The sequence below is a fragment of the Odocoileus virginianus genome, chromosome 32 (assembly GCF_023699985.2).
Source record: "Odocoileus virginianus isolate 20LAN1187 ecotype Illinois chromosome 32, Ovbor_1.2, whole genome shotgun sequence".
Classification (NCBI taxonomy): domain Eukaryota; kingdom Metazoa; phylum Chordata; class Mammalia; order Artiodactyla; family Cervidae; genus Odocoileus; species Odocoileus virginianus.
Window position 1 is genome coordinate 12510806 of NC_069705.1, and position 13302 is coordinate 12524107.

Below are 13302 nucleotides of genomic sequence, written 5' to 3' on the forward strand. Positions count from 1 at the left end.
GAAGCCATCTAACCATCTCATTCCCTTCTCCTCCTGCCTTCAATCTTTCCCAGCATCAGGGTCTTTTCCAATGAGTTAGTTCTTCACATCAGGTGGCCAAAGTACTGGAGTTTCAGCTTCAACATCAGACCTTCCAATGAACACCCAGGACTGATCTCCTTTAGGATGGACTGGTTGGATTTCCTTGCAGTCCAAGGGACTCTTCAAGAGTCTTCTCCAACACCACAGTTCAAAAGCATCAATTCTTCAATGCTCATCTTTATAGTCCAACTCTCACAACATGACTACTGGAAAAACCATAGCTTTGACTAGATGGACCTTTGTTGGCAAAGTAACATCTCTGCTTTTTAATATGCTATCTAGGTTGGTCATAACTTTTCTTCCAAGGAGCAAGTGTCTTTTAATTTGCTTAAATATATCATTTCTAGATGTGCCTGTGTCTATCTTTACCCCTACCCCAATATCTATACCTATCATTGAACACAGATATATTTGTACCACTGTTTTAACTTTTTATTGAGACTTGATGAAGCTGCTCATTAAACTTCATGGCCAAAATACACCCCTGCTAGTGATTCCTGTGTATCAGTCGAATATCAGTTGAAATGAGGAAGGCATCTTCAGAGGTTCTAAAACATAAGGCAGGAAACCAGAGGACTGGGAACATAAGAGCTACCTGGCCTCTGAAGAAAGGTAATTCTGGGAGATGAAATGCTGGCTACACAGTACTAAGCAGGTGTGGATTTCTAGAAGGCGATGTGAAATCCTACAGTAACGGAATATCCAATAAGCATGTATGAAGGAATGAAGCAAAGAATGCTTCTGATTTACCAGTGAAACAGAGAAGTCTGTGCCTGGCTAGAGGGAAAGTTATTTTAAAAGCTTAATATGGACAAAAGGGAAAAAAAATACCTACTCAGATAATCTCACTTGGTTAGCTTTGCAGAAAGATCAGACAAGGTGTGGAAAGAGAAGAACCACATATGGTGATTCATATCCAAGCTCCTTCCCCTGGAAAGACCCTGGAAGCTGGTTCTCAGTAGGAATTCAGACACCACTGAGGTTAAAAGATGGCATTTCTCCTGTCTGGATCATCGGAAGCACAGAATTCAATAAATGTGAACAGCTGAGACTAGAAAGAGAGGAAGGGCCCAGCTTTCTTTCCTAATATCAGTGTGTGTGTGTGTGTGTGTGTGTGTGTGTGTGTGTGTAGGGGGCATGGTACCTGAAAATGAAAAGTTGTAGGGACAGACATCCCAGGATCCATGGTGGGCAGAGTATGCACTGGCCATCCCGATGGACTATAATTTGCTCAGAACCTGAAGGCTGCTGTGGGATTAGCTGGAAGACCCTGGGAAAGCGCCAAGGAAGAAGCTGGAACCTCCACGGAAAGAGTGTTCTGGAGGGGACATGAGCAACCAACAGACTTGGGCAAAGCAAAGTGAGTGTGCCCGTGGGAAGTACCACATCACAGACCTTCACTGGAAACCCTGAAGACAAGCTCCGCTGAGCTGACGGTCTATGGCTGGTGGGCCATAGACAGTGCATGAAATCTGGGAAGATCTTAAACTTCAAGCCCTCTCCCCTTGAAGGAGAAAGAAACTAGTTGCAAAAGCATGGAAATCTACCAGCCAGAGAAATGAAGGCAGAGGGAAGTGGGAGGGGGAAGGGGCAGAATCACAGCAAAGGGACACTTTTTCACTTGCTCAGTTCTTGCTACAGTCCTCACAACATTTCAATTCGGTTCTAGTGTTATCTCTGCTTTGCAGATGAGGAACTGACGTAGGGCTCAAGCCTGCCCTGGGGCAATGCTCACTTGCCTTAAAGAGCTAAGCCTGGGCTGGACATTTGGATAAAGAGACAAAAAATAATATGCATGGCCTCTGATATTTCTAAAAAGACTTGGGGAGCATGAAGACAAAGCTGACACCATTAACAGGACCTTAGCCACAGGTTTCATAGAGACAAAATGGAAAGGGAAGTTGTGTGGAAACTTATTTGGGTTTCAATAGCATCTGTAAGATTTGAATGAGGCAGGCCCAGAGGAGGGCTTCTGCGGAAGGGCCGATAGTCCCAAAGAAGACAAATCTTTCCATTAGAATTGGCCTCCTCTCCCAACCCAGATCCATCACACACTGCTTGAAAATTTCTACCTCTCCTTGTTTCAGTGATTAGCTATCTATCTGTGTCCACTTGAGTTTACAAAACCCAACTTTTAAAAATACTGACTTAGTGTGGTTATTCTGCTACTAGTCAGTCACAACATAAGTGGATTGCCATTTCCTTCTCCAATAATACAAAATAGTTGTATCCAAATGTTTTCTTTCTAATATCCAGTCAAAGCCAGTTTTCCTGAAAAAGTGGATTTTAATAGAGACAGAGAATAGTCAATATGGGGTTTGATCTCTGGGTTGGCAAGATCCCCTGGAGGAGGAAATGGCAACCAATCCACTTCAGTATTCTTGCCTGGGAAATTCCATGGACGGAGGAGCCTGGCGGGCTACAGTCCATGGGGTCGCGAAGAGTAGGGTATGACTGAGCAAGAACAGACATTATAGTTGTCAGGTTCAACGGTAGAATTGACAGAACTCTCCTAAGCTCACCCAAGGGGGGTGGCCACAGGAAAGAAATCAGAGGTGAAGGCAAGGGGGGTCCAAGAGGGATTGGTCTGCATTTCTATTTATCACCACATTGTGCAGAGGTCTCATCTTTTCACCTGAAAGAAACAAGAGGAACTATTCACCTTCCCTCTTCTCAAATCACATGACCCCTTGTTTTAAGGCCAGTTTCCCTGGTACCTTAGCTGATAAAGAATCCGCCTGTGAGGACACAGAAGAACACAACTAGTATTTGTCTATTTGCTCAACAAACCATATTTAACTACCATCTATTAAACAGACCTTTGTGTGCTAGTCTGAGATCTGAACTGCTGTTTATGACATTGCTTACTGTTGCTTTTTCTGTGGGGAAAGAACGACACCAGGGATGTAATGAAATATTGAACTATAACTTTTGAGTATGTTAAGGCTGTTTGAACTGCCTCAAGGACTAAGAATAGAAGATAGTATTTTCTGAACTTACCAGAAAACCCACTGGTGGTCTGAAGATTCCATCTTTAAAAACACCAAGCCTACTGTCAGCAAACCTATAAATAACTGTATGCTGTTTTGGAAATGTGCATGTAATACTACTAACACATCAAAAATGGATCACAAGTTGCACCTATCACACATTTTATATTATTTCCCCAATAATGCCTACTCATCTCTACTAAGCCATCAAATCTATTTTACCACTCATGGACACAGGTTTGCTACTTTGCTGGTTGGAATTATCTTTGCCCTACAAAAAGAAGAACCACAACAAAACCCCCCAAACCAGAAAACAAAACCCACTCTACTTTGTAGTCCTAAGTGGGAGCGAGATGTGTTGTGGATCCCATTAACGCTGGATTTCAATCAATTGAGTTGACCACTTCCTTGATGAAATATCACAGAAAATTCACCTACAGACGTCATTTACCTATCGACGTGCATACAGCCACCTGTTCAGCAGTGTGGCTTTGATCAGTTTCTTAAGCTCTGTAATTCATGAGAATTTGTCTTGTTTTTTAATTAAGAGGTGGAAGATGATTAAGCATCCTCTTTAGAGATAATCTGGAAGGGACACTATCACTATCCTTGACCTTTTTTTAGATGTAATCAGGAACCCCCAGTCATATAGAGGGCTGATGGGTCCAGTCTGCAGATGGACCAGGCCATGTGGACCAATTCTCCTTTTTGAAAAATTGGGGACACATGTATACCTATGACTGATTCATGTTGATGTGTGGCAGAAACCAACACTACATGGTAAAGAAATTATCCTCCAATTAAAAATAAAAAAAATTATTGGAGTATAGTTGATTTATAATGTGTTAGTTTCAGGCATACAGCAAAGCAAAGCAGTTTTATATATGTGTGTGTGTGTGTATATGAGTGTGTGTGGATATATATATCCACTCCTTATTAAAAAACTTTCCCTACAGTTCACCTATTTTGCATTTATTTTACATATAGTGTGTATATGTCAGTCCCAATATATACCCCTCCCTATGCCCTGGTCACCATAAGTCTGTTTTCTATATCCATGACTCGACTTCTGTTTTGTAAATAAGTTCATTTGCAACCTTTTTTTTAGAGTCCACATATAAGTGACATCATATGACACTTGTCTTTCTGTGCCTGACTGACTTCATTCAGTATGGGAATCTCTAGGTCCATCCATTTGCTGCAAATGGCATTATTTTATTCTTTTTATGGGTGAGTAATATTCCATTGTATATATGTATTGCATCTTTTTTATCCATTCCTTTGTTGATGCACATTTAGGTTGCTTCCATGTCCTGATTACTGTGAATAGTGCTGCAATGAACACCGGGGTGCATGTATAATTTTGAATTATGGTTTCCTCCTAGTTGCCCAAGAGTGGGATTGCTAGGCCTTATGGTTGTCCCCTTTTTAGTTTTTAAAGGACTCACCATACTGTTTTCCATAGTGGTTGTACCAATTTAAATTCCCACCAACAGTGGAGGAGGGTTCAATTTTCTCCACACACTCTCTAGCATTAATTGTTTGTATATTTTTTGATATGGCCATTCTGATTGGTTTGAGCCGATATCTCATTGTAGTTCTGATTTGCATTTCTCTAATGACTAGTTAAAATTTTCCTTTTAGATGCCTGCTTTACACCTTTTCCTTATTTATCACAGATAATAAAGAAATTAAAGACAACGGGGAAAACATCTGTGATTCTGTCCTTACAGCTGTGTTAAAGAATGGTGAGAAAAGTCAGTGAAACTCAGTGGCTGAAATTGGATTTTCTGTGGGTTCTCCTTATCCATGACTTGCCAAGCCTCTCGTATCACAGAGAAGACACAGGAAGAATAAATGAAAGCATAAACACAGTTGGAGCATTTTATGTGTTGTCACATATGTTGTCTTTAGTCACAAAACACTTTTCAGATTGGAATAGTGTTTTTGCAACAACTTTGCATTAACACAAATGTAACATACACACATATATTCACACGTGTGAATACCAACAACCAAGAGTGTATTCTTGAGAAATCTGAGACACTGTTCCTCACTCCTTCATACATTCCCACTTCTGGTCAGGCTACTCGGACACGGAGGGCTCCATGTGTTCCCCACGACTTGCCCGTGTCACGTCTGTCACAGGAATCGAGATTCCACGCTCTTATCTTTCTCCCAATCCCACCCCACTTCCTGCAGGAAACACTCTGGAACAATCCACCCAGCCCCCACTGACCTCTTACTCCTTGATCTCTTGCCAGAATCATCAGTGTAGCCCTGGAAGGGATGCTGCCTTACTTGGCCTCAAATTAATTTATCTGAATTCATCTGGTATACCCAACCAGGTTGCCCGGGGGTTGAAACATGATTTGTGCATCTAACAACACACCCAGCAGAGGGCCTACTTAGCACACAGAGCTACTCAATGCATAGTACATTACCACCCATTTTTAAAGGAAAAGGGGAAGTTCCTCGCAGTCCAGTGGTTAGGACTTTGCACTTTCATTGCTATGGCCCTGAGTTCCATCCCTGGTCAGGGAACTAAGATCCTGCAAGCCAAGTGGTGAGACCAAAAAAGACAAGAACAAATGCCACTGCTAGCTTGTGAATATGAGTGAGGCAAAATTCCTGAAATTCCATAGAATCTTGCCTCCAAAAAGTTTGTAATCCTTTCATGTAGATTATCTCACTTAGGTGTCATAAGATCCTGGAATAAAAGGCAATAGAATAGAATAGAAGAACAGAGAATATAATTTCTAGGCTTTTATATTCCTCTCAGAAAGCACACCACCAAGAGGCAGCCCCTTTGGGGCTCAGATGTCTGACTCACCTGCCTCACCTGCTGGACAGGTAGAGCGAAACCTCTGTTAACCAGACCCATCTATCCAGAACCCTCCATTAAACAGAAATCAGACCCCTCATGCGTTAAAAGAAAGACATGGATTGCAGCAAAATAAGGTCAAGATTTACTTCAAAATCCACATCTTTGGAGAGCTCTGCACCTACCACCTATGCAGCCCAATTTCATACCCCTTCCCAGATATAAGAACTGATCATTGCAATAATATGGACCATGTAACGAATGCTTACTCTCAGCCAGGAATCAAGTGAAGTGTTTTAAATACCTCATCTCATTCAGTCATTACAAAGAAGCTCAGGGTCTTCATCACTGTTACACTCATTTAAATCAGAACTGAGACACCAAGAAGTAAAGAAACTTGCTCAAGATCACACAGCTTAAGACCAGTGTTTGCCCTTCACCCTGTGTAATGCCACAGCACAATTTCTCTGCTCTGAAGAAAATGTAATATTTACTCACAGCCGATGACAATTCTCAATCGTGAAAGATTTTCCTGGTATACTACAGCTACTAAGTTGAAACGTTGCCAATACACTATAGAGTTATTCACAATAAAATCAGGGGTGATAGAACTTTTATATCAACCCTCTATTTAAAAATTAACTAAACAGATTACGCACTCTTCACCTACAACCCTAAATTCGGTTTAATCAGTGTTTTCATGGACTAAAGAGATGTAGAAATTTGAGTAGGGGAGGGAAAATTTATTGGCCCTATTTTGCAGACCTAAAACCAAAGGCAATCTCATCATCAATTTGCTGAAAATAAGGGTTGGATTGATAATAGAAAAAAAACTGGGAAAGAGCTGGAATCTTGCTCTGACACCCATTTCCAGAGTACTCAGGGGTGATCTGAATGAAAACTGGGTGCATAACCTTTGGTTGTCATTGGTAAAAATGATTGGAACAATGCTGGGGACAGGTATATTTGTTTAGCTAAGTGATATTGGGAGAAGCTGGGATGAATTCATGTTGGTGAGGAACAATTGCATTAGTCACGATAGGAGCAGATAAAGCTAATAATTCAAGTCAAATTTTTGTTGCTCAGCGATTCTTAAAAACTGATAAGGAACCAGGGTTCTCTGAGGCGCTTACTTGGTGGTAACGCTCAAGTTGCTACTGAAGCTCATACGTGTTTCTGAGTAGGAGTCCCGGGGTCCACGGTATTCCTCCTGGCTGTCTCTCATCACCATGACCGTTGGCCCTGCAACGGCAGAGCCATCTTGGTGAGTTGGCATAATACCACTTCATTCTGGACTATTCCTATTGACTGAGACAGCTCTACATCCTCGACTAGGGAGAGGCTGAGAATTTCAAGCTATAGTCTAGTTCTAAGAGGATGGTTTGTAGAGAGCTCTTTAATTTTCTTCTGCAGAGTTAGAGAGTGGGTGAAAATGATTGTGAAGGCGTTCCTACCATATGGTCTGTTTAAAATAAACGCACATTGCGTACTTTCTTACCCATTCTGCACCTTTGTAATCTGTTGCTCCTCCCATCTCACCCAAGAGTGTAGTATTGGGAAGCCTTTTGCTGCTAGCACGGTCTGCAGTCATGAGGTGCGTGCTAAGTTGCTTCAGTCATGTCCAACTTTTTGCAACCCTAAGCACTGTATCCAGCCAGGCTCCTCTGTCCATGGGTTTCTCCAGGCAAGAATACTGGAGTGGGCTGCCATGCCCTCCTACAGGGAATCTTCCCGACCCAGGGATTGAACCTGTGTCTCTTACATCTCCTGCATTGGCAGGCGGGTTCTTTGCCACTACTGTCACTACAGGCTCTATGAAAAGATCCCAGCCAAGTCCCCTCCTCCCTCCCCAGATCCTGGTCAGGCTGCAATTCACTGTCCTCCAATTCTGCCTCCTTTTATTTCATTTTTCCTTCAAGCCTTCCTTTCTTATTTTAACTTTGAAGGACCTTGATCTTATACGGGATATGTCCCAAAAACGTGTAAATTTCCACATCTGGAAACAACACAAAAGCAGATTACCTTCTCATCTGCAAAATGGGGATGAGAATGGGGCTTCAAAGGGTGATTGAGGAGGATGAACGCAAGGACGGGTGAAACATAGTCTTTAGATGAGCCACAGGAAGCTGCTTTGAGATGGAAAAAGCAAAAACCTGACATGTGAGCCATGACTCCTTCCTGCACCTACATGTGTGATATTCCATCATGCCCCTCTTATTCCAGAGCAGAGATTTAACCTAGGAATCCTTTCAAAGCGCTGGGCTAGGAAGACATGCTTGCTCAGTAAGAATAGGCACTTGGTACTGTGATGAAAAGTAGCATTCTAAAGGTTGCTTTGGAAGTTAAATGTTCTTCTTTCACGATTCAAAAACCCTGCATGATCTGCTTCCCTGAACCTGAACGCCAGACGATCGGAGAGGGGGACATTGCCCAGGAAGAAATCATCAAGGAGATGGACAAAGTCAAAGACCGATCAAGGCTACTCCTCCACGGCCGCCCACCTAAGTGGAGAAAAGATACATTTCCTCCTGGAAATCTAAGACTTTCCCTGTACTGAGACTACTCAGAATGCAGAGCTCCTCGGGGACAATCCTTTAAGCCCGTAGCTCATCAGGTTTGGGACAATGGCAGACAGAACGAGCCACAGAAATATTCTACTATCCCTTTTCTTTTGATGTAATTCCTTCTGAGCCATTTTAATCTACAGAAAATATCAACTGAGTCAAAACACACTTTTGGAAGAAGAAGGACATCCTTTGCAGATGTGATCTGTCGGCTTAAATCAGCAGTAATTGCGTCATACAGGTGTGCTAACGGCCAGGTCTGGAATAAGATCGCTCCCTGCCTGTAATCCTCAGAAAGCCTTCACTTTACATATGGAATTTTGATGGGGTTTTGAGGTTGACTCATGTTTCCTTATTCCATGGTTACTTTTTTTGCCCTGGGCGGGAAAATGGCTTAGGAAGAGAAGTTCTGAAGAAATATCTAAGCAAGGACTAGCGTTTTACCAACTGTCAGCCTTTAAAGGCTGGCCGGCTTAGTGCTTCTGATAGAAAGTGAGCTGTGGAATGTAAAAGGCAACATGCCGAAACTGGCTGGAGAACAATGGAACTTTCGGGAAGTCTCAGGTTTCTCAGAGCCTCACTCTCCAGCTGAGGACGTGTGCCAGGTATTAAAAAAAGGTGGTGGTGGGGGGGGGGGGCGGGTAGGGGGGTTTCAGTGAGGACTAGGTATGCTGCTGCTGCTGCTAAGTCGCTTCAGTCGTGTCCAACTCTGTGCAACCCCATAGACGGCAGCCCACCAGGCTCCCCCGTCCCTGGGATTCTCCAGGCAAGAACACTGGAGTGGGTTGCCATTTCCTTCTCCAATGCATGAGAGTGAAAAGTGAAAGTAAAGTCACTCAGTCGTGTCCGACTCTTAGTGACCCCATAGACGGCAGCCCACCAGGCTCCCCCGTCCCTGGGATTCTCCAGGCAAGAACACTGGAGTGGGTTGCCATTCCCTTCTCCAATGCATGAGAGTGAAAAGTGAAAGTAAAGTCACTCAGTCGTGTCCGACTCTTAGTGACCCCATGGACTGCAGCCCACCAGGCTTCTCCGTCCATGGAATTCGCCAGGCAAGAGTACTGGAGTGGGGTGCCGTGGCCTTCTCCGGAGTATTAGGTATGGACCTCTCAAAATTTCTGTTAAATAAAGCTTTGAATCTTCCCTTGTGTCCTTCTTGATAAAATCTCTCCTTAGAATATGTAAATGATTTGCATAATGTTGGCAGCTTCCTGCATGGATGTCGGGGCTGGAAGGCACGGTCTGCATGAAAATGGGTGGAGTCTCTGGTTGTGCGCTGCGGGCTCCGAAGGGGAAACAACTGGTCCACATGATCTCTTTGGTCCCTTCAACTCTAAATTCTGTAATCCTAATGAATTTCAAAAAGAGTCTGAAAGTATCCTCTCTACCAGAGGAGGCTGTTAAGAATGTGCAATGATCTATTATTGCCTTTCTCCTCAGTTTCTTCTCCGCTTCAGACATTCAGTGGGGGGAGGGCTCAGAATAAAATAAAACTAGGAAGCAAACTCCCCTTCTCTCAAGGCAGTAGACAAACAACTGAATTTTCTCTGATTTCATTTTCTAAGAAAGTTTGACCACTTGATTTGTTTATATTTTAATCTATCTACAGCTGACAGTGTGAAAAAATTATGTTTTCATATTTTAGGCAAGGGAAAATGAAACAAAATTTTGCCTAATGCTCTAACCTAAAGGCTTATTATGACTTCTTCTCTATGGATATTCTAAAGAGAATTTCCTTATAAGCATTAGACATCAAAAAACACACGGCATCTAAGATATCTAAGACCTGTGGGTGACTGAACAAAAAAATGAAAGCCCTATGTAAGGCCAACATCTTGATTATCTTTCTCTCTTCTTCAAGAAATGATTCCTTGAGAATGACAGTCAACCATTCTCCATGATAGAACTGCCTTTAAAACATGCCCCATGCATGATTTCCATGTTGACAGCAACCATTTTACGCCTTTCTATCTCCCTCAAATCTCACCAGAGTCGCAATGAGTGAAAATAACTTCTGCCTTATTTGGCTGAATCGGAATCTTCTCCAGTCTACTCAGTAGGTGCATTGTTAGAAAATTCCGTAATCTGCTAGTCGTTGGGACACACCTAAGAAGTGATACCAGGTCTTCCAGACAAGAAACACTGCTCTTAGGAGCTGCAGCAGCAGCAGGATGACAAGTGATCAAGCCCATGCCTTCCTCTTGCAAAAGGAGGGATAACATTCATCCATCTGTTGATTTTTTATTTATATATCTGTTCATGATCAAAACTTTAAGAAGATTATGATAGCCATGAAAGGTGGCATGGAATGGCTTGAAGAGAGGCTAGATACAGGGAAATCAGCAAGGATGCTATTGTAATCATTGGGGTAAGAAATATGCAGAGGGCCACGGAGCAGGTGGAGATGGACACGGAAGACCACAGGGAAGGGAGCCCTACAGCCAGCTGCAGGATTGGCCCCAAGAACAATGGCAGCTGTCATGAGCACAGAAACACAAGATACTGGCCTGTGGTCTTGGGGGACCATTACCAGCTTGTTCTCCATTTTTCTGGAACTGGGGGGACATATGATCCCTGACCCTGCTTTAGAGACGAAGAGTCACTTAAGCACACCTGTGCTCTCTCCTACCCACAGCCACTGGTGCTGCCGGAGGGCTTGACTTTTAGCCAAGCTAGAGAGATGAGCTGCTTGACGCATTACAGGGGTGAGAACTCAGGCTGCTGGGTTTGGAATGCTCATCCCCGGGGAACACTGCCTGGGCAGACTCCCTTCTTAAAAGGGATCAACTAGTACGGGATGCAGATGAAAAAAGCGACCCAAGGCCAAATCTAAAGAAAACTATGAAGTAGGGCAAATTCAAGTTAGCACCTCCTGTTCAAAACATTTCTCATCATTTCTGCCTGCCCCTGGGGGCGTCCCTGGTGGCTCTGAGTGCAAAGATTTGCCTGCAATGCAGGAGACCCGGGTTTGATCCCTGGGTCGGGAAGAACCCCTGGAGAAGGGCATGGCAACCCAGGGCCATATTCTTTTCTGGAGAATTCCATGGACAGTGGAGTCTGGCTGGCTGTAGTCTATGGGGTCGCACAGAGTCGGATACAACTGAGCAACACTCACACTTCACACTGCTTGTCCCTGGCTCCGCTAACACCTTCTTTCCAATTTCCTCTTCATCACTCCCCTCTCCTTTTTGGGGACTCCATCACAAACATTAGCATCTTAAGGAGGAATATAAATTAGCTCCAGGGGGTGGCGATTAGGGGAGTTTGGACACGACTTTCCTAAGGCCCCCTCTCTCCACCCTATCTTGTCCAGAGAACCCCGGGTGCCCTTCCCTGCCCTGGTTGAGGACCACTGTTCAAAAAATTAGGTATTAAGAGAATTCAGTGCTGAAATGGCAGGCAGTGAACTGCACAGCTGGGGTTGGGAAAGTTTCTGCCCAGTAACTTGTCTAATTACGTAGGATTCTTCCTGCTCTGAGGGCTGGTCCTACCACAATCTTCATGCTCTGAATCCAAAAGACTCCGAGGAATGGGTTTGAATAAGTATAACCTACCAGGACATCTCTGTCAATTCTTATTTCATCTGAATTTCACTGATGAGCAAAATAATGAGATTCTTTTTGAGTTTGTGTTCCCCTGGGTTCTGTGATTGTTACTATGTGTACTGGGTCGGGAAGATGCCCTGCACAAGGGCATAGCAACCCACTCCAGTATCCTTGCCTGGAGAATCCCCTGGATAGAGAAGCCTGGTGGGCTACAGTCCAAGGGGTCAGGGCCACAAAGAGGTGGACACGACTGAAGTGACTTAGCATGAACACACACATAGGTTGAAGAAGTTGCTGGGGCTAAATGAGCTTGATTAACTCAATGAAGAGATAATTCTGCAATGGGAGTGGGCTGGTCATACACCTCATTTGACTCCGAAATGTAAAATATTCAAACTGAAATCTGTACTAACTTCAAGTCAGTAAATTTTCTCTGTTGTCATCTATTGGTACTTTTCTAAGTCCTTTTAGAAAGTTTAGTATCTGGGAGAATTTCCAAGACATTATCATGAGTTTTAAATATATAAGGCCTAGTAGTCGCCTTCTACAGTGATGTCCTCTTCTGGTTGGAACTAACTCTACAGATTCATATTCAAATTCAAGTCCACTCCCCTGAACGGCCAGCCAGAGTGTTTAATGGTATTCTGCTGCCACCATCTGGCAGAAGGAAGTAAGAACAGCTAGCTCACTCACTGCCTGTTATTTAAGAATCTTGGTACCAGATTTATGAGAATTGTCCTGGATGCAGTAGAAATGGTGATGGAGGAATAGTAGGGAGCAAGAAGAAAAAAATAAAATGATCCTATTATGAGAAGAATGAAATGTTCTGGGGAAGATCAAACATCAGATTATAAAGTTGTACTGATTCCCTAGACACTGTAAATTACATGTTACAGAAGTGGATGAAATTTGGCATATCTACAAATATGAAGGCATAACCCTTTTCTTTACACAAAAATCTCTCCAATTCATACTAGAGCACTTAACTTCCTGCTTTAGAATATAACAAAACACACTTAAAAGACAGCTAAATAAAGGGGAAGTTATTTAATTTATAAAACACTTTTTTTGTTTTGTAAAATGATTTGCAGCACTGCATGCATATGAGTGTGTATAACTGATTTGCAAAAGTTTGATTCGTACACTGTGTTTACAGGGATATGTCTACTTCATGAAATCATGCTGAATTTTCATACGGGATAAAGAAACTATAATGAGATGATAGGCAATGTATTTTTTTTCCTTACTCACACCTCTTTAATCAGATGTTTCTGTACTAAGTCAGCCTCAACCATTGC

The 13302-nt window shown here is 43.0% G+C and overlaps 1 protein-coding gene across 1 annotated transcript in view; it reads right to left on the bottom strand.

The window, feature by feature from the left end:
- Positions 1–13302, bottom strand: part of KCNU1 (potassium calcium-activated channel subfamily U member 1) — a 139447-nt gene that overhangs the window by 62839 nt on the left and 63306 nt on the right. The window contains exon 19 of the mRNA XM_070459899.1: positions 7029–7137. Coding sequence (XP_070316000.1) covers positions 7029–7137 — 109 coding nt within the window. The remainder of the gene's footprint in view (positions 1–7028; positions 7138–13302) is intronic.